Source organism: Lacerta agilis, chromosome 8 (genome assembly GCF_009819535.1).
Source record: "Lacerta agilis isolate rLacAgi1 chromosome 8, rLacAgi1.pri, whole genome shotgun sequence".
In the NCBI taxonomy this organism is placed as follows: domain Eukaryota; kingdom Metazoa; phylum Chordata; class Lepidosauria; order Squamata; family Lacertidae; genus Lacerta; species Lacerta agilis.
In genome coordinates this window covers 11,841,423-11,868,239 of record NC_046319.1, presented here as the reverse complement: position 1 = coordinate 11,868,239, position 26,817 = coordinate 11,841,423, and the positions used below count along the sequence as shown (strand labels likewise).

At 48.4% G+C, this 26,817-nt stretch overlaps 1 protein-coding gene across 9 annotated transcripts in view; it reads left to right on the top strand.

Moving 5' to 3' along the window:
- Positions 1 to 10,136, top strand: part of ARHGEF10L (Rho guanine nucleotide exchange factor 10 like) — a 105,703-nt gene extending 95,567 nt beyond the window's left edge. For 4 of the 9 annotated variants that reach the window (XM_033159481.1, XM_033159478.1, XM_033159477.1 and 1 more), the window contains 2 exons: positions 7,963 to 8,085; positions 9,087 to 10,135. In XM_033159481.1, the coding sequence (XP_033015372.1) occupies positions 7,963 to 8,085; positions 9,087 to 9,619 (656 nt within the window). In that variant the 3' untranslated portion in view covers positions 9,620 to 10,135. Of the gene's footprint in view, positions 1 to 7,962; positions 8,086 to 9,086 lie in introns of all 9 variants that reach the window. The other 5 variants (XM_033159474.1, XM_033159476.1, XM_033159472.1 and 2 more) reach the window with 2 other exon arrangements.
- The last annotated feature ends 16,681 nt before the right edge of the window (positions 10,137 to 26,817 follow it).

Genomic DNA, 26,817 nt, shown 5'->3' with positions numbered 1-26,817 from the left:
TCGAAATCATTTCTCTTGCATATTCCCCGTCTCTGTTCCACTGTTGAACAGCTCTTGGAGAACTGGGCTTGGACCTGATAGCTCCATCTCTCCTTCCCTGTGCCAAGTCAACCCAACTACCGCCACAACCGCAACCACAAATTATTTGCTAATTTTATTTCTGTTGTAGCCACCCTGCCCTGAGCCTTTCTTAGACCTCTCTTCCCCCCTCCCCTTTCTTCCATCTGCAAGATGGAGTAATTGTGTAATTAGGACTAAATGCATTAGCTGTTTAAAGTGTTTCATGGCTCTCTCCCTTTTTTTTTTTTTAAAAAAAAAGCTTTTTTTTAAAAAAAGACCCCCCTTTTTAAAAAAGAATCACTGCTTCTCTTCTCCTTCCCTCGGAGCGAGCGTTTTAATTTTGGTATTAATGCATATTTGAACTTAAGCTCTCTCATCCTTTTTAACTAGACAGGCCGTTAATAAAGTCTTTCTCGCAGAGAGGGCCCGGCCTTTTAGAAGCGGTAGATCTATTAGCTGGGACGGAGTCTGACGTTGCGGCATTAAGCCTCTGAGATAAAATATTTATTCTCTGTTAGAGTCCCACCCGCCATCTCTTCCCCGAAGAGCAGGGGGAACAAGAAGCTTTATCAGGAGTGCTATTGTAAGGACGTTCAGTGGTTGCTCATGAAGAATCAGCCAAACGCAGAACTTTTAAGCTAAGTTCTTTATTGTGCAAACTATTTACAGTGGAGCAAAAGTTCAACGTCCATCTCCTCACTCCGCAGAGTCCAGGAATGACCCCTTCCGGTTCTTTCGCCAGCAAAAAAGGCGCGGGATCCTGAACCCCCGCCTGCCCCTTCCATGTCCTTCCTGCCTGCCCCTTTGGAGCGTGGGAACCTGACCCTGTTCCCCGCTATCCCCGCGATGCTGAGGCTCCGCGATCCTGTCAGAGCCCCTGCACCGCCTTCCTGCCTCCGACTCCCCCTCCCCACTGGAAGAATGGTAGCTTCCGGAGGAGGAGGGGGAGGAGGAGCTTGTGAAATGCACAGGGGGTTCCCTATACTGCCCACACTCCCGCGATCCCATCGAGCGCGGGGAGGGGGGTTTCCTGACAGCTATGATCTGGGTGTACCCTCTCTTGTAGCTCCCATTCATTACACTTCAATTCTTCTTGCGAAAAGCTTGTTGGAACTTACTGCCTTATGCTGAGTCAAACGGTTGGTCCATCGATCTCAGTGTTGTCTTCACAGACCGGCAGGCATCTCTCCAGGAGTACAGACTGAGATCTTAGCTAGAGGTTGAAATGGAGGCCTTCTGCATGCTCTACCTCTGAGCTACAGTCTTTTCCTTAAAAACAAAGCACATTTTAAAAAGGTTTTGAGTTGTTTTTTTTAACAAGGTGGCCTACGGAAAGCTGGAAATGGCAGGGACCACGTTCAGAGGGTTTGGGGGATGAGTTGCAGGTTAGGGGGTGGGGGCTTCTTCTAAGAGGTGGTCACAGCAGGGCGCCGTCTAAAAGCAAAGCCTGCATTTGTGTGTGTCCCCCCCAAAGTCCTCACTCTTTTCATATGCAAATATATGCAGGTTTAATCAGCAGAGATGTGCATTTAATCAACAACACATTCCCTCAGTTGGATACCTGGCCCGACTTAAGAAATCATTATATGAAATAGGTGTCCTTTCACGGCAACCCACAACCTGCCTCCTGAGAGAGGCCACCTTGCCTGTTGGGTGGGATGGCCCTCTCACCCTGGCTGTGTGTTGGTGGGTTTGGGACACACACAAGTGTGTAGTTAAATAGCCGGATTTGCTCCCGTAAGAGGTGGTGACAGCCACTGACATAGAGGACTTGGAAAGAGGATGGAAATTGTAGAGTTGGAAGTCACACCCTGCAATGTAGGAATCGAAGCTAAAGAATCCCTGATAGGCAGCCATCCAACCTCTGCTTAAAAACGACCAAGGAAGGAGAGTCCACCACCTTTTGATAGCCACCTCTGTTGAACAGCTCTTACTGTCCTGATGTTCATTCAAAATCTCCTTTTTTGGAGCCATTGTTTCGGTTCCTACCCTCCAGAACAGAACAAAACAAGCTCGCTCCATCCTCCATGGGACAGCCCTTCAGATATTTGAAGGTGGCTATCATATCACAGTGAGAGATTTTACTTTCTTGGGCTCCATGATCACTGCAGATGGTGACAGCAGTCACGAAATTAAGACTCCTGCTTCTTGGGAGAAAAGCGATGACAAACCTAGACAGCATCTTAAAAAGCAGAGACATCACCTTGCCGACAAAGGTCTGTATAGTTAAAGCTATGGTTTTCCCAGTAGTGATGTATGGAAGTGAGAGCTGGACCATAAAGAAGGCTGATTGCCGAAGAATTGATGCTTTTGAATTTTGTTGCTGGAGGAGACTCTTGAGAGTCCCATGGACTGCAAGAAGGTCAAACCTATCCATTCTGAAGGAAATCAACCCTGAGTGCTCACTGGAAGGACAGATCCTGAAGCTGAGGCTCCAGTACTTTGGCCACCTCATGAGAAGAGAAGACTCCCTGGAAAAGACCTTGATGTTGGGAAAGACGGAGGGCACAAGGAGAAGGGGACGGCAGTGGACAAGATGGTTGGGACAGCGTTCACAAAGCTACCAACATGAGTCTGACCAAACTGCGGGAGGCAGTGGAAGACAGGAGTGCCTGGCATGCTCTGGTCCATGGGGTCACGAAGAGTCGGACATGACTAAATGACTAAACAACAACAATCATATCTCCTCTCACAGTCTCCTCTTTTCCAGGCTAAACATACCCAGTTCCTTCAATTGTTCCTCATATGGCTTTCCCCCCCAGACCCTCCTCTGCACACATTCCATCTTGTCAACATCCTCCTTCAATTGTGGTGCCCAGAACTGGACACAGCACTCTAGATGTTCTCCGACCAAGGCTAAACATACCCACCTTCCACACCCGTTCATCCAAAGGCTTGATTTCCAGACCCGTCATCATCTTGGTCACTCTCCTCTGCACATATTCAACAAATTCATGGAGGAAGACCAGGCTGTCAATGGCTACCATCCAGCACTGCTATTTTCTCCCTCCACTGATGGAGGCAGCATGCCTCTGAACGCCACTTGCTGCGAATTACAGGAAGGGAAAGGCTGTCCCACCCAGGTCTTGCGTTCGGCCTTCCCACTAGGACATCTGCAAGAACAGGAAGCTGGGCTAGATATTTTAAACCAGAGGGGAGCTAACCTGTAGCCCTCCAGATGTTGTTGGGCCCCAGTGCCCACAGTTCTTCACCATCATCCAGCAACATCTGGAGGGCCTCAGGTTCCTCATCCCTGAACCGGACCATCACTTGCCTTTACTTCCCCTCCAGCTACCTCCCATCACAATGTTTTACATCCCTGCATTCAAAGAAGGCAGAGTTCTGATGGAGGCAGCTAGGGAGGTAGGGAAGGTGAGTGGTGGTCTGGGATGGGGAAAGCCATGGACATGGTTGGACCTTCCATCTACCTGGTCAAGGTTGGGGATAATGACCACCTATGATCCTCACCCCTGTTCTGTGGTCTTGGATCAAATGAGTTTTCCAGTGGGTGGGTGTCATGTGCATTTTTATTATAAAATTTGCAAACATATATCCATTGTTGAGCTATAATAATGAATCCCATCCACGATTTTCAATTTCAAGTGGAAGTGTTTGATTTTTCTGCTTCTGGAAAAAAAAGAAAACCTATCTAATAAACAATGAAAGGTCACCGGTTCTCATTAAAGCAGGTTCTGCTTTCTGGCACGAGTCAATTTAGCTAAAATGAGCAGATTCACATGTGCCTCTGTGTTTACCCCCATTTTCCTTTTGCGGATCTTTCGCTGTCCACCGCCCCCCCCCCCCCGCCAAAATCATATCATTCCCTCGCTCCACTAATTGCATTAAGATAGCAGTTCTTGATAATTCCTAATTAAATTCATTGTATGAATCAATGAAATAAAACACCGTTAAGACTCAAACATACAACCGTTTCGGCGATTCCGAGAATAGAATTTGTGCCGTTAGACCAATATTGCCGAATTAATTGTTCCGGCCCGCCTTTATTTATTTGCTTTATGAATGCCTTTCCGTGAAATGTCCCAAAGTGATTAGCCATAAAACAGCAGCAATAAAAACAGATATAAATACCATTTCCAGTCCAATGCAAAGAAAACCTAGGCTAGAAATCTCCACTTAAAAGGTTTGCTGATGGAAGAATACTGCTTTCTGCCTTCCTGATTATTTAGGAATCTTCTTTGGGTGGGGATCTGCTGTTTGGTGATGAGGCAGAGATAGACCAGTTTGATCCTCATCTATATTTCCCTTTCATTATGGGTGGGGAGGAATTAAATTTGGTTGGGTAAACCTACCAGCCCCTAAGTTGTGACACTGTCTTTGCACCAAGGACCACCTGGTGAAACTCGAAAAATTAGAATATCGTGGGAAAGTCCATTTATGTAAGCAATTGTTTTCATTAGCTACTGGAGTTTAATATATGAGATAGACTCATGACATGCAAAGCGAGATATGTCAAGCCTTTGCTTGTTATAATTGTGATGATTATGGCTTACAGCTGATGAAAACCTCAAAGCTGAAATTGTTAATTTGGGGTTCTCATCAGCTGTACATCATCACAATTATAACAAATAAAGGCTTGACATATCTCGCTTTGCATGTCATGAGTCTATCTCATATATTAGTTTCACCTTTTAAGTTGAATTACTGAAAGAAACGAACCTTTCCACGATATTCTAATGTTTCGAGTTTCACCTGTACAGTTTCTGGTGAATGCTGAACCTCTATTCCCCCCCCCCCCCAGCTTTCGACAGTCAAGGTTTATAGTTTTAGCACTCACCTTATTTCTGTGGTTTTAAGTTGTTTTAAACTGATTTTGGCACCGTGCCACGAATGTTGCGTTTTTAACGTCGCGACCTGTCCTGGGAACCTAGGGTGAAGGGCAAGTGATTAGAAATATTATTATATATTAACATGTCCCGTTATCATTTTCTGAAACAATATGTTGTGGAAGAAAAGCAAACCTTTGCACTACGATTAGGGTAAAGGTCTGCCTATTAAGACAAAGCAATTGCATTGGAGAAGGACCCCCCCCCAATCAGCCAGACTCTCCTCTGAACTAATCAATAGGCCTTTCTGCTTATTGATGGAGCTAACAACTTTTTATATGGATGACAGAAGTTGCCGCAACCCGGTTAATAAGAAACTAGCCTTACAGGAGAAACGCAGAGAAAAAACAGCATTGCTGAAATCAAACGTTGCATCCTTCGTCCAGTCTTTCATCTTTCCTCCCACTTTTTCTGGCCAGCTTTTTCCTTATGCTCTAAGAGAGACGTGGCCTTATGAATTTAAGATCTGAACAGGCTCAAGCCTATTACATGCCCAGGGTCCCGCAGAACCCGGAGCCAGACATGGAGCTTGCGCATTGTGAACCGAAACGCAGGGATCCTTCGAGATCTGCTCTCCTCCGAATTTTGCAGTGAAGTTCTCCCGCCAAGTCATGTGTCCAGAAATGCAGGGGTTCAAAGTGTGCATGTAAACTGTGCCTGTTAGTGACATACACAAAAAGGAAAGTCCCGTTAGGGGAAATCACTTTGCAAAAGGTAATAATAAGGAGGTCCGTATAGTTAAAGCTATGGTTTTCCCAGTAGTAATGTACGGAAGTGAGAGCTGGACCATAAAGAAGGCTGATCGCCGAAGAATTGATGCTTTTGAATTATGGTGCTGGAGGAGACTCTTGAGAGTCCCATGGACTGCAAGAAGATCAAACCTACCCATTCTCAAAGAAATCAGCCCTGAGTGCTCACTAGAAGGACAGATCCTGAAGTTGAGGCTCCAGTACTTTGGCCACCTCATGAGAAGAGAAGACTCCCTAGAAAAGACCCTGATGTTGGGAAAGATGGAGGGCACAAGGAGAAGGGGACAACAGAGGATGAGATGGTTGGACAGTGTTCTCGAAGCTACTAACATGAGTTTGGCCAAACTGCGAGAGGCAGTGAAGGATAGGCGTGCCTGGCGTACTCTGGTCCAGGGGGTCACGAAGAGTCGGACACGACTGAACGACTGAACAACAAATAATAAGGAGAGTGTATCTTAGGCAAAGTTGCAAACTGTTAGGTGAAATCTGCACTAAAAGCTAGTGAATTCTCTTGAGGGCTCTCTCTCTCTGTTTGTGTATAATATCTCAAAATGAAATGCAACTGGGGAGAACTGAGTTTAAGATTTGAAAAAAGGGGAAACAGAAATGGACTGAGGAGCTGGAATATTTTTAATTTGGGCACATAATTGTTTTCCATTGGTTTTCACAAATTTTCTTAAATTTCAATCGATGTTTTTCTTGAAATTTTGACTTCCCAGCCTTGCCTCCATGATGTTTCTATCCCCACCCTACACCCTTTATATAACATACTTTTATCGAATACAATTATCCTCTGTTTCACTTACTGTTTTCGTTCCGCTGCTCGTAATTCAAACCGTGCCCCATGTTTTCATTTGAAAATGAAACCCAGGAACCCAGGATATTGACAGATTATCCCATCTCTGCCGGGGAGATGGGCTGCTAGACTTATTGCTGAATAGGAACCATCCCCTCTAACTCTTAACCCACGAACTCCCTCTCTTGTACAATCACTTCTCCTCCTCTTCACCTGTTCCAAGGTGGGATCCATGCCTCGCCTCCCTCCTGTTCATCGTCGCTGCTGTTGCTAACCAGGGAGACAGGAGAGCTAATCTGCCTTGACACTCACAACATGTTAATTTGCTGCAGTGGGTTAACCAATTTATTGTCCCCTCGGAGTGGAAAGCAATGCAGGGCTCGTCTCCTTTGGCAAGGAAGGGGCGAATCGGTCCATTTTTTGTTCTATCAGGCCACATTTGCACCATCCATTTAAAGCACTACAATACCACTTTAAAAAGTATGGGCTTTCCCCAAAGAATCCTGGGAACTGTAGCTTGTCAAGGGTGCTGAGAGTTGTAAGGAGACCTCTATATTCTCCTTTTGAAAGTATAATTCTCAGAGATCCCCAGGAAGATGGGCTCACTGTTCATCTACTTTGGGAATTGTAGCCCTGGGAGGGGAAAGAGGGGTCTTCTTCTTCTTCTTCTTCTTCTTCTTCTTCTTCTTCTTCTTCTTCTTCTTCTATTATTATTTATGCTTTTCAGATTTATATTTTTCACTAATTTTACAACCATTTTAACATTTCAAAACTTGACTTCCTTCCCCCTCTTTCTCTTAAATTTATTTTTTAAAATATCTTCTGCATATCCAAATTAACTTAATTTGCTCATTTATTCACCTGCTTCAAATATATACTCATAAAAACCACAGTAATCCTGCCAATGTTCTTATCTGTTTACAATTTATCTGTAAATACTCAATAAACCATTTCCATTATTTTTTTTAAATAAAAAGTTTGTTATCTTGATTTCCGGTAAGTTTCGCCATTTCTGCATACTCCACAAGTTTTTGTATCCATTCTTCCTTTGCTGGGACTTCTGCTTCTTTCCATTTTGGGGCGAGTAACATTATTGCCGCTGTAGCCACATACCTGTACATGAATAAGTTTCTATACAGTTTAAAGGGGGCTTCTAACAGATCTCAGCTCACAGTAACGAGATTTTGGGATATTTTGGTTGACTTGCCATTGGGGGAAGGGCTCAGCGGTAGAACACCTGTTTGGCATGCAGAAGGCCCTAGGCTCAGTCCCCAGCATCATCTACAGGTAGGGCTGACTTCTGCCAGTCTGTGATGACAATATTGAATTTGATTTACAATTGGCTTTCTTGTTCCTGCCTCCTGTTGCTTCATTCTGCTTGCTGGCGGGTGTCCCCCATGGCTATAGAAGTCCCAGGATGAATGGTTGAGGTATTTTCTGGCAAATCTACCTTTACAGGCTGAAAACGGCTTCTGCTGCTCCAGTTATTCAGCCCTTCCCTTTCTTCCCACAGGCCAGAAGAATGTCCGCGTCACCAGCCTTCTGATTTGCCAGGGCCTTCTCTGGGTTGGCACTGACCAAGGCATCTTGGTCCTTTTGCCTGTGCCCAGGTTGGAGGGGATACCCAAGATCACAGGTGAGTCTCCTTCTGTTGCAGTGAGGAAGGGGAACATCTGTGGGCTTCCAGTTGTGTCAGGGGGCTCAGAATCCCACCTGCCCCTGCCAGCATGGCTACAAGGCTCAGGATAATGGGAGCTGGAGTCCAATACCAGAGCCACAGGTCAGAGTTGTGATAGGGGTAGATAGCACCAGCAAAGACAAGTGATGGTCAGAGGGTGATATAGATTGCAGCAATGAGGGACCTGCGTCTCTCAAGCTGCTGTTAGATTCCAGCTCCCAGCTGTCCCAGAATAGCAAGGCGAAGCCCCAGGGATGATCAGAGGCTACATTCTACCACCTTCCATTAATTAAAATGGGTCTACTCTAAGCAGGACTTAGTTGGCTACAATCCCATCATTTTATTGCTCGTATTTTTTCGGGGGGGGGGGGGGTGTCTCCCTGTGGCCAAGTCACACGATACATCTTTTTGGAGGGGAAGTGGAAATTTGATTTTTGCTTTCGGAGCTGTGTTGGGAGAATTGCATTTGCTTCCTCTCCTCCACCCGCCCTCTTATCTTATCTTATTTATTTGTTGCGTTTATATAATCCTGCGTTTTCCTCCCAAGGAGCTCAAGGTAGCTCTTCTTCCCCCACTCCTCCTTCTATCCCCACAACCACCTTGTGAGGTAGGCTAGGCTGGGAGATGTAGGGATTGGCCCAAGGTCACCCAGTGAGCTTCCTGGCTGAGTAGGGGGCAGATTTGAACCCTGGTCTGTCCCAGGTCCTAGCCCAGTGTTTCCCAAACTTTGGGTCTCCAGCTGTTTGTGGACTACAACTCCCATCACCCAATGGTCAGGGATGATGGGAATTGTAGCCCGAAAAACAACAACTGGAGACCCAAGTTTGGGAAGCACTGTCCTAGCCCGATGCTCTAACCACTACACAACCACTGCCCTTCTTAAAACAAATTTCTGCTATCTATGAAGCTGGTTTCTGTGTACCTAAAAGGGCTCATGCATTTCTCTCTCCGCCGCTCAGGGAAAGGCATGGTCTCCCTTAACGGCCACTGTGGCCCGGTGGAATTCCTGGCTGTCGCCCTCAGCACCCTGGCCCCGGACATCCTCAAGAGCGACAAGGAGGATGACCCGCTGGCAGATCCCGTATCTGCCAAGGAAGAGAAGCCGGACAGCAAACCGGCAGATCCAGCTTCCCAGGACAGCCCTCCGATGAGGGAGCTCCGGAAAAAGGGCATTCTCCTGCAGTACCGCCTCCGTTCCACCTCTCACCTCCCCGGGCAGCTGCTCTCGATGCGAGAGGCACCCTCCACCGCCGGCGGGAACGCCCCAGAGCACACCGAGGAGGACGGCTCCGTCTACGAGATGGCCGACGACCCGGACATTTGGGTCCACAACCGGCCGTGCGCCCGCGATGCTCACCGCAAGGAGATCTCCTCCCTGGCTGTGGTTTCTGGCGGGAGAGGCTACCGGAACTTCAACTCCAACGGCAAGCCGCCAGCCAGCAGTGAGGCAGACAGTACCTTGTTGATATGGCAGGTCCCACTGATGCTATAACCCCGGCCCCCTCTCACTGGCCGTCCGGCCGTCCCTCCCACAATGCCTTGCTTTGGGACACCTTGCAACGGTATGTTGGGCTTGCCGGAGGTGGTGGCTGCATTCCCCTCATCCCGATGGACTCTCTCTCTCCCCTACCCCCTTTAGATTTTTTGGGGAAAACATCTTGCCTAAAAGAGGCTTCAAATTCCTTCTCTACTTTCCCCTCTCTCTCTTTGTCGTGATTGGAACACGCTCCAAGTCTCCCCATTTGTTTGGAACACACACAATTCACGTGGGGGTTTGGTTCTGAGATTTCTGCATATACACAAAAACTGTATGCTCAAACTGCCCCCCCCAGCTTTCTGAGTTCTTCCCTAGCCAGAGCGCCGAGTGGGCTGGCTCCAGGATGCTCTCGCAAGACCTCATGGGGTCGTCCGAGTTCCTGCGGGATCTCACGCAAGTATCCCCACGTTTCCGGAGCTGGTGCGCCGAGAAGGCCTTGCCTCCCCTAGGAAGGCAGAGAGCTTAAAAGCTCTTTTTGCACAGGGGAACCGAAGCAGACCTAGAGCAAAAAGAGCTTTCAAGGTCCCTGCCTTGCTTGGGGAGACCAGGCCGAAATGGTGTGCCAATTCTGGGATGTTCTTGCGAGATATTTCAGGAACTGTGCGACATCTTGTGAGAGCTTTCCTAGACTTCCGGAGACGGCACCCTGAGAGGGCCCTGAGCAGTGCAGAAGGAGCTTTTAAATTTTTGCCTGTATTTATCTTGTGGGATTTCAGCCAACTGGACATCAGTGGTTGAAATTGTGCAAGTTAAATATGTCTGAGGTGCGATCACACTGTACCAAAGAGAGAGATTTTGGGGGGTTTGTTTGCATTTCAAGGGGTTGTGTTTCCGCGGTATTCCGACTCGGAGCACACACCCACTGAAAAGAATGACGTTCACTTCAGCGCGTCTACTCTGAGTAGGAGACAACTCCGGACCTCTTATGCGCAGCCGTTTCCCATACTTGCAAAACGAGCTTGCGGTTTTTAAAAAAGAACTTTCCAGATGGCATAGGAATTGGCGCCCTCCTTGCGGGCTTTGGAGGCGGGCCAAAATTACCTCCACTCCACTCCACCCACTGAATCCTCTTCTCTCTCTGCCCTGCCCCCCCCTGATCCCCAGAAAGCGGCATGAGGGTTTGTGTATCCATGTGTGAATATATATATGTAATATTCAAAAGCCATGTACATTATTATGTTGTATAAATAAAATCTGTATATAGCGTGGGGGCATCTCGGGATGCTGGAATAAAGGTGTTTGGAAAAACGAGAGATCAACTGCGCCGGAAGGTTTGACATCTCCTTGACAGCTGGTGTGTCTGTTCCCACCGGGCTTGGATTAGAATCCCGCCAGCTAAGCAAAGCGTTTTGTCGTACGATGAGATGCAGAGACATTTCTCGAGCAACGCTGGAGGTGCCCAGTGGCTGGGCGCCCCTTGGGAGAAGAGATGAGCTGGAAAAAGTGAAACTCGATTGTGTGGGATTCCTAGGATGGTGCAAGCTTGCCTGGCCTCACAGGTGGCAAACCTTGCCCCTCTTTCAGGGTGGTCCAACTTTTCATGCCGTGGGCTACAAAAGTACTTCCACACAGAACCCGTGGGCCGCATGCTGCCTTGTGATGCGGGGCGTGTGGAAGGGACGCCAAAATTTGAGGGGACCCCCCCCCCCCAGTAATTGCACTGCAATCCCAATGCCCAGCGTTTCCCTTACCCGACTTTGGGAAGGCAAGGAAATTAAGGGCAATAACAGCAAGTGGTGGCAGAAGTTAAGGGCAGTGAAGGCAAGTGATGGAGGAAGTTAAGGGCAGTGAAGGCAAGTGATGGAGGAAGTTAAGGGCAGTGAAGGCAAGTGGTGGCGGAAGTTAAGGGCAGTGAAGGCAAATGACGGAGGAAGTTAAGGGCAGTGAAGGCAAGTGATGGAGGAAGTTAAGGGCAGTGAAGGCAAGTGATGGAGGAAGTTAAGGGCAGTGAAGGCAAGTGATGGAGGAAGTTAAGGGCAGTGAAGGCAAGTGATGGAGGAAGTTAAGGGCAGTGAAGGCAAGTGATGGAGGAAGTTAAGGGCAGTGAAGGCAAGTGATGGAGGAAGTTAAGGGCAGTGAAGGCAAGTGATGGAGGAAGTTAAGGGCAGTGAAGGCAAGTGGTGGCGGAAGTTAAGGGCAGTGAAGGCAAATGACGGAGGAAGTTAAGGGCAGTGAAGGCAAGTGATGGAGGAAGTTAAGGGCAGTGAAGGCAAGTGATGGAGGAAGTTAGGGGCAGTGAAGGCAAGTGATGGAGGAAGTTAAGGGCAGTAAAGGCAGGTAGTGAAGGAAATTAAGGGCAGTAAAGGGAAGTGGTGGCAGAAGTTAAGGGCAGTGAAGGCAAATGACGGAGGAAGTTAAGGGCAGTGAAGGCAAGTGATGGAGGAAGTTAAGGGCAGTGAAGGCAAGTGATGGAGGAAGTTAAGGGCAGTGAAGGCAAGTGATGGAGGAAGTTAAGGGCAGTGAAGGCAGGTAGTGAAGGAAATTAAGGGCAGTAAAGGGAAGTGATGGTCAAGTTCAGATACGGGAAAGCTGTGGCTCCCAACTCCCAGCAGCCACAGCAGCACAGTTTATGGTCCAGAATTATCAGAAACTTAGTCTAGCAACATCTGGAGAGCCCCAGGACAGCTGCCCCTGATCTCCCTCCTCTCTCCCCCCCCCAAAAGACAGGGAGGACAAAGAGGATATGGAGGGCTGCCAGCAGTCATCTTTACTGTCGCCGTTTGTGTCCTTTGGGACGGACGTCATATGTGTGCGTCTGGAGCTTCTCGGTGTGCAAAACAGCCGGGGAAGTTGTATTTTAAGAGCTGCAGTGTAAAGCTCCCTGGATTTCTTGTGGGAGTTTCAGTGTGCATCTGTAGATGTTTACTCAGAAGTAAGCCCCGCTGAGCCGACTCCCTCAGAGGTGTGTTTGGAATTGCAACCGCAATGCATAAAATCTGCATAAATTTGTACAGGTGGTAGGAAAACGATCCATTCTTTAAGAAGAGAGGAGGGCTTTGTTTCTCCGCTGCAGGTAAAACAGGTGTCCATTGGGGGTATGCAGTTCTCTCTTCTCTTTCACACAGGAGGGGAGCTTTCCTTCTTGAAGCTGTCTTTTGCACACGGCTAGCTTTTTAAATTTGTAATGGAAAGGTATCTTAAAACAAAGAAAGAAAAGACCCAAATTAACTGACTAAATGTTGTAGCCCATTTGTTGTTGTGTTTATCTTAGGTAAAGGGACCCCTGACCTTTAAGTCCAGTTGCGGACGACTCTGGGGTTGTGGCACTCATCTCGCTTTACTGGCTGAGGGAGTCGACGTTTGTGCACAGCTTCCGGGTCATGTGGCCAGCATGACTAAGCCGCTTCTGGCGAACCAGAGCAGCGCACGGAAACGCCATTTACCTTCCCGCCAGAGTGGTACCTATTTATCTACTTGCACTTTGACGTGCTTTTGAACTGCTAGGTTGGGAGGAGCAGGGACTGAGCAACGGGAGCTCACCCCGTCGCGGGGATTGAAACCACTGACCTTCTGATCAGCAAGCCCTAGGCTCTGTGGTTTAGCCCGCAGCATCACCCGGGTCATACTTTATGGTATTTCTACCCTAACCTCTTTGGCTAAAAGGGGTCCCGAGGTTGCTTATGCAAATAGAAGGTAAAAAGGTAAAGGTAAAGGACCCCTAGACGGTTAAGTCCAGTCAAACTCTGGGGTTGTGGCACTCATCTCACTTTCAGGTCGAGGGAGCCGACGTTTATCCCAGACAGCTTTCCGGGTCATGTGGCCAGCAGGACTAAACCGCTTCTGGCACAACAGAACACTGTGACAGAATTCAGAGTGCATGGAAACGCTGTTTACCTCCCTGCCACAGCGGTACCTTTTTATCTACTTGCACTGGTGTGCTTTCGAACTGCTAGGTTGATAGGAGCTGGGACAGAGCAACAGGAGCTCACCCCATCATGGGGATTCAAACCGCCAACCTTCCGATTGGCAAGTCCAAGAGGCTCAGTGGTTTAGATCACAGCGCCACCCGCATCCCTTGCAGACTCATAGAACTGTAGATTTGAAAGGGACCCCAAAGGTCATTGAGTCAAACCCTCTAAAATACAGCTAAAGAATCCCTGACAGATGGGCATCCAACTTCTGTTCAAAAATTCCAACGAAGGAGAGTTCGTTCTACTGTCGAGCAGCTCTTACCGCCAGAAAGTTCCTCCTCGTGTTTATTTGGAATTTCCTGTCCTGTCCTTTGAATCCATTGGTTCGCATCCTGACCTCTGGGACATAGAATCATAGAACGGTAGGCTTGGAAGGGACCCCATGGGTCATCTAGTCCAACCCCCTGCAATGCTGGAATACTGGACTTATGATAGGTCACTGGCCTGATCTGGAAGAGCTCAGGAGAGTTTGGCACAGGGCTAGCGAAGGAGCACGGCAAGAGGTGTAGCAATGGGTGGGAAAGAAGGGTCCCCAAACTCGATGTGTTTATGTACAGATGAGTAAGCGAGAAAACAGGCAGTAATGGGATGAAAAGAAGGGGTGGGGGGTCTGAGCCAGGAGAGAATTCCTGTGTCGGCAAGCGAGGCAGGTTTTTATTTTTTGTTTAAATCAGCTTGTTAAATCCATCCCAAATCCGATTTCTCGATAGCTCCAATTTCATTTTCATTTTCGCCTTTCAATTATATTCCCGGCAACTCAACCTTGAAATGGGGCCATCTCAGCCGACGCCGACGCCTGCGAAGGCCCTATTACGACTGGTACACGATTTCCGCAGCTTATTTTTTTCCTAATTAGACATTAAATGCATGTAACGTTTTCTCCCTTCCTTTTAAAAAAGAAAGCTGTTTTCGGCTCCAGATTAAGTTGTCATGCTTTCGCCGCACCTCGGATCTTGGCTTGATGCTCCGGCTCACCAATTTTTGGGGGTGTTTGAATAATGGAAGGGGGGGGAGAGAGAGAGAGAGAGAGAAGCATCGTAAGGCAAAAATAAAACTAAAAATCCATGCAAAGCTCCCCCCCCCCACCGCTAAATTTATTTCCTTCATCCGCATGCCACTGCAAAACCTGTCAAAAGAGGACAATTTGAGTAGAATAGTTGAAAGGCCATTCAGCTCACTGATACATTTTCACATCTATTGGGTCTAGCATGAGGGATGATGAATCTTTCAGCCACTTAGCATTAAGATTTCCCAGTGTTTAGAAACTCCATTGGTTGACTGCACAGGAACTTAACCCAGAGCCTTGTAGCTGAATCAGACCAAAGATCCGTCTCATCCATCATCTTAATAGTACTGGTCTATTCTGAGTGAGTCAACAATGTGATGCAGCAGCAAAACAAAAAACAACAACAGAAAAAGGGGTAATGCTATTCTAGGCTGCATTAACCAAAGTTCAGTGTCCAGATCAAGGGAAATAATAGCACCATTCTATTCACGACTTCTGATTTGCCGCACACAGCGCTTCGGAGTGTGGGTCTAGTCCTCCGGGAAAGACCCGATCTCCGCAAGGAAAAAGGCGAAACACAAAGGTGCTGTGTACCCCTGTAATTAGCCCCCAAAATTATTTTGGGCACTGGGGATCTGGCTGCACTCTTTGTGAGTTCTCTCGCCCCCAAAACTGCTCTGTAAAGAGTGGGGAAGAAAAGCGAGATTGAGCCGTGAGCACTGAGTATTTGCTACCTCGCGGTGAGAAGCCTTGGTATTCTGCCTTGGTCAGACCGCACCGGGAGTGCTGTGTCCAGTTCTAGGTGCCACAATTTTTTTGTTTTTTGTTTATTAAAGTTTTCTTGGTTTACAAAGGTATGCGCAACGTCTCTTTTTTCTTTTCTTTTTTAAAATAATTTTTAAAATTGATTTTCTACATATTAAAACACTTAATACTTATTTTCTATAACAAGAAAAATACATCTTATTTCTAAACAGTATGCCTATACAAACTTTCTTATTCTTTCTCAATTTGTGCCATGACTTCCTCAAGACCCTCCTTACTGATTTCCTTATATTTCATCTTTTGCAGTCTTCTAAATCATTTTAAACATTCTTAGAATCATAGAATCCTAGAGTTGGAAGAGACCACAAGGGCCATCCAGTCCAACCCCCTGCCAAGCAGGAAACACCATCAAAGCATTCCTGACAGATGGCTGTCAAGCCTCCGCTTAAAGACCTCCAAAGAAGGAGACTCCACCACACTCCTTGGCAGCAAATCCCACTGCCGAACAGTTCTCACTGTCAGGAAGTTCTTCCTAATGTTTAGGTGGAAACTTCTTTCTTGTACAGTGGTGCCCCGCTAGACGAAAATAATTCATTCTACGAATTTTTTCGCCTAGCGGTTTTTTTGTCTAGCGAAGCGGCAATGACAGCCGCACTCCGCTAAAAGAAAAAAAAAAGACGAAATTTTTCGTCTTGCGAAGCAGCCCCATTGACTTTTTCGTCTTGCGGGGCAGCTTCCGCTAGACGAATGCCGTTCGTCTAGCGAGTTTTTCGTCTAGCAAGGCATTCGTCTAGCAGGGCACCACTGTAGTTTGAATCCATTGCTCCGTGTCCGCTTCTCTGGAGCAGCAGAAAACAACCTTTCTCCCTCCTCTATATGACATCCTTTTATATATTTGAACATGGCTATCATATCACCCCTTAACCTTCTCTTCTCCAGGCTAAACATACCCAGCTCTCTAACCCGTTCCTCATAAGGCATCATTTCCAGGCCTTTGACCATTTTGGTTGCCCTCCTCTGGACACGTTCCAGCTTGTCAGTATCCTTCTTGAACTGTGGTGCCCAGAACTGGACACAGTATTCCAGGTGAGGTCTGACCAGAGCGGAATACAGTGGTACTATTACTTCCCTTCCTGTTTATAATTCTCTAATTTACCTCCCTTTTCTTTCATTATCTATTCTTACTATCCTGATTCTAATTAATTCCAATTCTAATTTCACACCTAGGCCTCAACTTCTTCCAAAAACTTTCCTCTTTTTCAAATATTACAATATTTTTTTTAAAATACACTTTAAAATTGCTCCAATCTTGTTCTAACGTCTCCTCCTTCTGGTCACGGATTCTTCCAGTCATTTTGGCCAGTTCCATATTCCATCATCTTCATTTGCCATTCTTGTATTTTTGGTATGTCCTGCGTTTTCCAATTTTTTTGCAAGCAGTGTTCTCGCTGCTGTTGTGGCGTATAAAAAGAATCTTCTATCTTTTGGGGGCATTTCTTCTCCTACTATTCCAAGTAAGAAGGCTTCTGGTTTTTTTTTTTAATAAAAGTATTCTTAAATACGGAAGTGAGAGCTGGACCATAAAGAAGGCTGATCGCCGAAGAATTGATGCTTTTGAATTATGGTGCTGGAGGAGACTCTTGAGAGTCCCATGGACTGCAAGAAGATCTACCTATCCATTCTTAAAGAAATCAGCCCTGAGTGCTCACTAGAAGGACAGATCCTGAAGTTGAGGCTCCAGTACTTTGGCCACCTCATGAGAAGAGAAGACTCCCTGGAAAAGACCCTGATGTTGGGAAAGATGGAGGGCACAAGGAGAAGGGGATGACAGAGGATGAGATGGTTGGACAGTGTTCTTGAAGCTACTAACATGAGTTTGGCCAAACTGCGAGAGGCAGTGAAGGATAGGCGTGCCTGGCGTGCCCTGGTCCATGGGGTCACGAAGAGTCAGACACGACTGAACAACAAAATTCTTAAATACTTTTTTCAACTCATTATAAATCATTTCCCATTTCAAGTTTCATTTTCCATGGATGTTGACAAGCCGGAACTTTGCAGGATGACCAAGATGATTGAGGGCTTGGAAACTGTGTAGGATATGCTTAGCCTGGAAAAAAAGAGAGACTGAGAGGAGATATGATAGCCATCTTCAAATATCTGAAGGGCCGTCCCATGGAAGATGGAATGAGCTTGTTTTCTCCTGCACTAGAGGGTAGGGCACGAACCAATGGATTCAAACGACAAGAAAAGAGATTCTAACTGAATGTCAGGAAGAAGTTCCTGACAGTAAGACCCCTTTGGAAGATGGTGGACTTTCCTTTGTTGTAAGAATTTTAAGGCAATATATATATTGTTATTAATGTACCAAAACAAATAAGGCCACATGTCTGAAAAACAGCAGAGGAAGACAGGCCTCACTCCATTTTGACTCCCAACTGACCAAGTATTTCTTTGTCTCAGGAACAAAAGGGGGGGGGGTTGCCCCTCCAGCTAGTCAGCAGCCCCCTGCCTGAGTGATAATCTCTGGCATCCTGATACCTGAGTGTCAGACAAAAGGGTGTGATTAACTTGGCTGGGATATAGGGAAATGTAAATATCTTTTGTTTCACTTGATGGGTTTTTGGTGGAGGGCAAGAGGAGACATGGGGGCAGGGTCCAAGATGCTCAGATCACTGCTACCAGACCCTCCCAATTTTTGATGTAATTCTGATGTATGGAGGGGTGGTCTTGAGCTGGAGGGGGGCAATTTCAAAAGTCTATATAGGAGCTTGCGCGCCTTTGTTGGGGGTCTTTTGCTTGCAAGACACCCTGCTGCAGCAGTTTCTAATAAACAAGGCCTTGCTTTGGGAGATTCTGTATCGTCTCTATTTATTCATAAGTGCTCCTGAGAGGAGGGGAGCCCTACTAAGGCTCTCCCCCAGGTTCGTGGACTCCCTTCTGGGGTTGAACCTAATTTTTATAACACCTTCGTTGGGGTTTTTTAAGCTGAGCTTAGATGGGCAGCTGCCAGGTATTTTTAAGCTGTGATTTCTGCACTGGAAGGGGGTTCCTCCAACACTACAATTCTATGATTCTGTTTGCCACAGTTTTGACACCAGATGTCATGAGGGCATTTTTTTTAAAAAAATGCTTTATTTGGTGAGAGAACTGGTATGCAAAATTCAGAAAAGTGCAAATTTCAAACAAATTTCTATTTTATGCATTGGTTTGGGGATGTTTGAATTCGGTGGGTTTGTCTTAAAATGCAAACTGGACCAAACTTCTCCCGGCAAAGGCCCGCCTGGATCCACGTGGTTTTTCAGAAGCTCCTTTGTCTTTCTTGGATAAAGTTTGTTCTTTGTTTAATAACCAACCCAGCAGTCACTTTTATGGAGAGGAGTCTCATTCCTTTATCGCCATCTGCAAATCTTGCCTTGCTTTGTTTACAACAAGTAGTAATTGTTTAATAGTGAAGCCATAAAAAAAGGATAAAATGTCTTTCCCTTTCCATCAGCTGGGGAAAGTGTTCATGACTCACTCAAGTGTGGAGTGAGACCTCCTCTTTGTTTGTTTTGTAGGTAGGTTATGTTATTTTATGATTTATCCTCCCTGTTACATGTGTGAGCAGAATGTTTAAAGTAATCTGTTTAGTATTAGCAGTTAGCACCATCTCTTTCAGCAATGAAGTGCAAACTTTTGAGACTAGGCTACTACTACTACTACTACTACTACTACTACTACTACTACTAATAATAATAATTTATTTATACTCCGCCCATCTGGCTGGGTTTCCCCAGCCACTCTGGGCGGCTTCCAACAGAATATTAAACTACAATAATCTATTAAACATTAAAAGCTTCCCTAAACTGGGCTGCCTTCAGATGTCTTCTAAAAGTCTGGTAGTTGTTTTTCTCCTTGACATCTGGGGGGAGGGTGTTCCACAGGGCGGGTGCCACTACCGAGAAGGGGTACGCACACACACACAACGTTCCTCCATCGTCCTAATAATAATAATAATAATAATAATAATAATAATAATAATAATAATTTATTATTTATACTCCGCCCATCTGGCTGGGTTTCCCCAGCCACTCTGGGCGGCTTCCAACAGAATATTAAACTACAATAATCTATTAAACATTAAAAGCTTCCCTAAACTGGGCTGCCTTCAGATGTCTTATAAAAGTCTGGTAGTTGTTTTTCCCTTGACATCTGGAGGGAGGGCGTTCCACAGGGCGGGTGCCACTACCGAGAAGGCCCTCTGCCTGGTTCCCTGAAACTTGGCTTCTCGCAGCAAGGGAACCGCCAGAAGGCCCTCGGCACTGGACCTCAGTGTCAGGGCTGAACGATGGAGATGGAGACGCTCCTTCAGGTATACTGGTTCCAAGGCCGTTTAGGGCTTTCAAGGTCAGCACGAACACTTTGAATTGTGCTCGGAAACGTACTGGGAGCCAATGTAGGTCTTTCAAGACCGGCGTTATGTGGTCTCGGCGGCTGCTCCCAGTCACATAGCTTAGTTGCATTTATCCAGGTCGCGATAGCAGGCTGGATCTTCTCCGTTTCTGCCTCTTAATAAAAGCATCACCAACAGGCTGTAAATTTAGCACTTAAAACTTTTTACTTACATAAAGTATTGCACACGATTCCAGCAGCAACAGTAACAACTACAAGGGAGGCAAATTCTACTTCTAGGTTACAAAACACATAACTGAGTTCAAAATGGAGTCTCTGTTGGAGCGGAGGCCAGACAGGTGCCTGCCTGCCTCAGAAGCATGGTGGAAAGGAGAATGGCAAGGAGGCAGGAGGAAGTGGAAAAGGTTAAAACCTTTTGTCTATTTCCCACCAGAGAACTCAAGGGAAGTGATGTCACACAGAGCTCTTTCTCCGCTAATTACATTGCCTTTCTTTGCAATCTATCTAACCATGTGCAGCTCCGCGGTTGCTAGTCCCTAGAGTTACTGAACAGCAAGAATGCTTTGTTATTTTGACTGCAAACCCCCTAATTTTGGCGGTGTAGCTGCTGTTATTTGCTTGGCTCTGCAGGAGGGGAGAGTTGTTGTTGTTGTGCTCAGGTCCCGCTCGAGAATTTTCCTTTGGGGTAACCGGTTGGCCATTTTGAGAATGCTGAAACGGCAAGAAAATAAGAATAAGGCGAATTAAAACTCCTACCAATGCTTCATAGATTTTTGGTTGGAAGGGACGTCCTAAAGCAGGGGTCAGCAAACTTTTTCATCGGGGGCCGGTCCACTATCCCTCAGACCTTGGGGGGGGGGGGAGCGGACTATATTTTGAAAAATATAAATACCCTGCAAGCTGGTCCTGCAGCTGCCTCCGGACCTGGAGGAGGAACGCACTCTGCACGTGCTCAGGAGGTCATCTCAGCACCGCCCACTCACTGGTATTGTTGACGAGCAGCAGCCGCTCCATCGGCCCGTCCCCGCGGAGCTCCCAGGCAGTGTGCACCACGCACTGCGGCCCATCATCTAAGGCCAGGTCGGCGGGCAGGCAGTGTGCAGCTCGCCCTCCAGCTGCTCCAGCGTGGCTGCCGAGCGCGCCAGCAGCAGCAGCACCGAGCCATGCGCCATGCGCAGGGCCAGCAGACACACCCACCTCTGACTGAAAGTCCATGATGCGCCTGTCACGATGCCCATGGCGTGGCCCAGACCCACCGCCCACCTCTCCGTCCATGGCCATGCCGGGTTTACCTCAGCACGCAGACAGAGAGGAGGCTTCGGATTGGCTGTAGGAACTTCCTGCAACCAATCCAAAGCCGTGCCAGCATCGCCACCCGCCCAGAGGTGTGGTCCGCAGGCCGGATTTATGAGCCTGGTGGGCCACATACGGCCCCAGGGCCCTAGTTTGCCGACCCCTGCCCTAAATGGCGTTCAGTCCAACCCCCTGCAATCCAGAATCACGGCTAATGCCCCTCTGACAGATGACCACCCAACTTCTGCTTAAACACCTCCAAGGAAGGGGGTGTTTAAGCAGAGGTCGTCTGTTCTCCTGTCAAGCAGCTCTTACCGACAGAAAGTTCTTTCTAATGTGTAGTCAGAATCTCCATTGTTTTGGGTCCTGTCCTTTGGAAAAGCAGAAAAAACAATCTGTCTCCATCTTCCAGGTGACAGCCCTTCAGATATCTGAAGACGTCCTTATGTTCTGACACTCCTAATATATTTTCTAAGGCTCTTCTTTGGGTATAAATCTTTTCAATAATTTGCTTTTCTTTCTGCTGGCACATAACGATGTTGCATTCTGGGCTGCCAAGCTGATCTCCTGTGGACGAGAGTTCCCTAAGTCCACCACCATTCTCTCTGCCCACTAAAAACAGGAGACAGCGTGGTGTAGCGGTGTAGAGTGTTGGACCAGGACCTGGGAGAGACCAGGGTTCAAATCCCCCACTTGGCCATGAAACTCATTCGGTGACCTTGGGGGCCAGACCCTGCCTCCCAGCCTAAACAACCTCACAGGGTTGTCGTGGAGCTTAAACGAGGAGACCCATGTGTGGCATCTTGAGCTCCCGGGAGAAAAAAAAGTGGGATATAAATTGCAGGGGGTTGGGATAGATGACCCTTGGGCCCCCTTCCAACTCTACAATTCTATAAAATGCAGTAAATAAACAATAACATTATTGAAGGTCATATGAAATATCACAGGGAGGAAGGGGGCAGACCAAGGACAGATGAAGGTTGGTGGGAAAATGCCTTTATTCACCCAAAAATAGCAGCCTCAACTGCTTTAGTGGGGTCCTAGCTTGAATAAAAATATTGGGGGGGGGCAGGTAAGCCACACCCCGCAGAATCAACAAAAAGACACTATTTGAATGGCAATGCCCATCAACTGGAGGAGGACTGGCCCTCTCAAATATTTTATTGGGAGCCCCAATGGGACCTCGGCCCCTAGGACTTGACTCTTATGGGGAGCACAGGACAGCACCCACAGTTTGGTCCTCTGACGTCTCACCGACGCCGCTGCCCCCCCAACTCTGCCTGCTGCCTGAAGCTGCCAAATTATCCTGCCTAATATTAGAACTGGTCCTTAGATATTGATTCCCCGCCCCCCAATTGGGCAGTTGAATCGGGATTCCCTCACCCGTCCTAAGAATAAATAAGCCAGCTGCTCAGGTTTTGGTTGGGGTGCGTGGAGTGGGATCTGCTCAGCTGTTTAGGGTTGGATATTTCCTCACCCACCACGTTCCTGTAGTGCTTGGGCGACCTTGATTATCTCTTGATCAAATTAACGCACTTCGGCAGGCACAGCTGCCTAATGAAGACGTTCGCTTGTCGCCTCGTTTTCCGCCGGCTGTCTAATAAGGTGGGTATCAGCGCCGTGGAGAGAGCGGGCAGGCAGGCGGGGGGGGGGGGGATGATGTTGTGCCGCAGACTGAAACCGTCAAAGCTCCCCCATCACCTCCCTGCCTCCTTTCTAAATGAGGACAGCTGGGTTTTTTTTGAGGCAGGCAGATGAGCAGGAAGTTGGCTGCTGAAGGACAGTGGCGTCACAAGGTGGGGGCAGGGGGGCGGTGTGCCCCAGGTTCCATGTCTGGGGGGTGACAAGAAGGCACCCCGTGGGGTGCTTGCCTTGCCGCCCCGGCCTGGGCGCAGCGGCGCGAACAGCCATCGCGCCGCCACAGCCACATGTGGATCCCGCCACCATCCTTACGCCGTTCAAGCGGCGCCGGTGGCAAACTGCTATGTACAACGCATGCGCAGTGCCGCACGCATGCACTGTATGTAGCGGTTTGCTGCCCAAGCGCCGTACGGACTGCGGTGGGATGCCACCATCGCCGCTACAGTCGCAAGCAGGGGAATCCTGCTACCGTCCGTACGGCTCTTGGGTGGCGTCAGCGGCAGACCGCTATGTATAACGCATGCACGGTGTCACTTGCATGCGCTGTGCATAGCGAAGCTGCACATGCGCTGTACATAGCGGTTTGCTGCCGGTGCCGCCCGAGCACCGTATGGACAGCGTTGGGATCCTGGTGGCGGCAGCAGGAGCTGCTAACAGCGAGCTAGGGCCCCGCCTCCCAGCTGCCCTCCCTCCCTGGCTCGCTGTAAGCGGCTTCTGTTTTGCTGCCTTACATCGAGCTGGGGAGGGAGGGAGGGGGATGGACGGATGAGCTGCGCAGCTTTGCCAGCGCCCCAGCAACGCGGCATAGCTCCCCCCATCCTCTGACAGCTTGGGGTACTTGGAGTCGGGGGGTAGGGGCGCAGAGGTGTAGGAAGGGGGGCAGACCACCCCAGATGTCATTGCTGAGGGGGTGACATTCGGCGCCCGCCTGCGACTCCCAAGCCTACCCCGAGCTGTCGATGTGGGGGGGGGCAGTGACAAAAAATTCTGCACCGGGTACCACCTGGGTTTGCTACTCCTCTGCTGTAGGGATCTGTGATTGGTGGTGGGGAGAGGGGAAACGTTCATTTTTCTGCCCCTTCCTGTCTTGCCCACTTGCTATACCTGGGGTGGGGAATCCTCAATCTTGCCCTAGGCCAAATGCACACACCCAGCCGGCCTCTCTGTCTGGCTCGCGGGACGCTGAATGTGTGAGAAGATTCAGGAATGATAACAGGAAGTACTTCTTTATGCAATGCATGGTGAAACTGTGGGACTCTCTGCCACAGGAGGGAAGGACAGCCACCAGCTTGGACGGCTTTGAAAGAGGATCGGACAAATTCATGTAGGACGAGAGGGCTAAAGGGCTGCTAGCCAGGATGGTTCTGCCTCCACAGTTGGAAGCAGCAATGCTTTTGAATACCGCAGGAGGGGAGAGTTGCGTTCGAATCCTGCTTGCGGGTTCCCCCTGGGCATCTGGTTGGCCCTGCAAGGACAGGATGCTGTTCTAGGCAGGCTGTTGGCCCGATCCAGCAGACTCTGCTTATGTCCTTACGTCTGTGTTTGTGTGCGAGAGAGAAGTTGCAATTGGCAGTCTGGATGTCTCCGAGTGTCAGCCGCTCGTTATCCCTCCGACCCAGCAGCCCTCAATCCATCCGGCACAAATTACTCTGGGCGACTCGAGCAAGCCGGCTGAGCTGCCCCAAAAGGATGGTCGTGCGCTGCGGCACCCTCTCAGACACAGCCCTTGCTCTCCATCTCGAATTGGGGTCAAGCCACCACAATGACGTTTTGTGTTTTTTTACAGGGCCTGGCGGGGCCGGTAGGGAGAGTTGAGTGCCCTGAGTCCTTGGGGAGTCAGGGAAAACTTTATGGAACTACCCAGGGCAGCTCCAGTTGATAGAAAAATCTAATAGAAGGGCATAAATTGGTGTCAGGAGAGGGTCTGGGCCATCAGTCATACCTGCTAACAAGCAGCGATTGAACTCTCCCTTCTTCCTTCAGTGAAACACTTAGCCTGAAACCTCACTTTCTTTTCTTGTTCTGCACTGTAGACACAAAATGAATGGGGGCTGTTCTGTTTGACAGAGGATGCTCTCAGACTCGGGTCCTGCTTGCGGGTTCCCCCACAGGGGCATCTCCTGAGAACAGGAGGCTGGACAAGATGGGCTTGATCCCACTGAAGTTATTATGGAGGGTTGTCAGACTCAGGTCCAATTTAAACAGAAATAACCTGAAACTAGGGACGCGGGTGGCACTGCGGGTTAAACCACAGAGCCTAGGGCTTGCCGATCAGAAGGTCGGCGGTTCGAATCCCCACGACGGGGTGAGCTCCCGTTGCTCGGTCCCAGCTCCTGCCAACATAGCAGTTCGAAAGCACGTCAAAGTGCAAGTAGATAAATAGGTACCGCTCCGGCGGGAAGCTAAATGGCGTTTTCGTGTGCTGCTCTGGTTTGCCAGAAGCGGCTTTGTCATGCTGGCCACATGACCCGGAAGCTGTACGCCGGCTCCCTTGGCCAGTAAAGCGAGATGAGCGCCGCAACCCCAGAGTTGTCCACGACTGGACCTAATGGTCAGGGGTCCCTTATCCTTTTAACCTGAAACTAGGAGGCCTGCAGGGAACTTTAGAATCAAAGAAGAGTAGCCTGGATAAGGCCGAAAGGGGGGGGGAGATCTAGTCCAGCATCTTCTTGTTCTTACATCAGAAAACTGGGAATCCTGCAAGGAAGAACCTAAGCACAAGAGTAACTCTCCCCTCCTGTGGTTTCCAGCAACTGAGATTCAGAGGCCCAATTCCTCTGGCAAGGGAGATAGAACTTAGCTATCTCACCTATTCATCAAACATGGCCTGCAGGGCATGGGGCAGTTAAGGATCCTGTCCACCAACTGGATCAATTTCCCCCATCCTTGAGATAAGTCATTGGTCTGATACACCAGAGCTCTGCATCTGTTTCCTTCTCCTCCGAACAGCACATTTATGTCCTGCCTTATGGTATAGCAGTTATGGTGGGGTGTTTTTTTTTGGGGGGGGGGAAGAGACCTTCACACTGTCCATTCCCCCATCACCTTGCAGTTTTTAAAATGTGAACTCACATCAGCTTACTGGTGCCGATTTACCCCTTCCTGAATGAAATTCCACCCCCCTGACAGACACATCTGTGAAGCCCTTTGCCCTAACACAATGCATTTTGTGTGTTTGCGTGTGTTAGTCACGTGGCTGAGGCTACGCTGTGAAATCCAGAGGAGCCTGGATTTCTGCAGATAGCCAGCCGTGTGTTCTGCTTCGTGAACAGTTTCTGAAAGTCCCAATCCCTTTGAAATGCAAATCGAATTGAGTTCATTCCCACCCACCCCCATACACCACCACCACTTGCAGCTGGCAGCGTCTGGGTCAGAGGGACAGACCGACAGGGTGGCATTGATCCCCACTGATTTCCCATTCCGGTTTGCTAAACACTCCAAGCCAATGAAGAGCCTTTGGTCCGGTTGATGATCAAATTCCTTTGCCTGGCTGTGCCCCAGAGAGCTGCAAGCCGCCCTATAGAGATTCCCATTGTCTCCTGCTCCCTCTCCATTCCTAATCCTCCAAGAACATACCTCATCCAGCAGGCAGAGCCCAGTTTACATGGGAGGGGGAATGCACAAAGCCCTCCCCCCTTCTCTTACTATCGATGGCACAGACTGCACGAAGCAGGGCTTGAGAGAAGTGTGTTGGGCTGGACAGAGGATTTGGCTTAAGAACATAAGAACAGCCTGCTGGATCAGGCCAATGGCCCACCTAGCACAGCATCAAGCACCTAGTCCACAGTGGCCAACCTGATGACTGTGGGAAACCCGCAAGCGAGATTCGAAGCACAAAAGCAAATCTCTCCTCCTGTGGATTCCAGAAACTGAGATTCAGAAGCAACCCTGGAGGCAGAGCACAGCTGTTGTGGCTAGTAGCCCTCCAAAGCCCTGTTCTCCATCTTCTTTGAAGGCCATCCAAGTTGGTGGCCATTCATGTCTCTTGTGGCAGGGAGTTCCACAGTTTAGCCCTGCTCTCTGAAAACAAGTCCTTTCTTCTATCTGTCGTGAATCTCCCAACATTCGGCTCTGTTGGAAGTCCACAAGTTCTAGCGTTATGAGAGAGGGGGAAGGACCAGACCCTCCAAGTGTCTTTGTTTTCC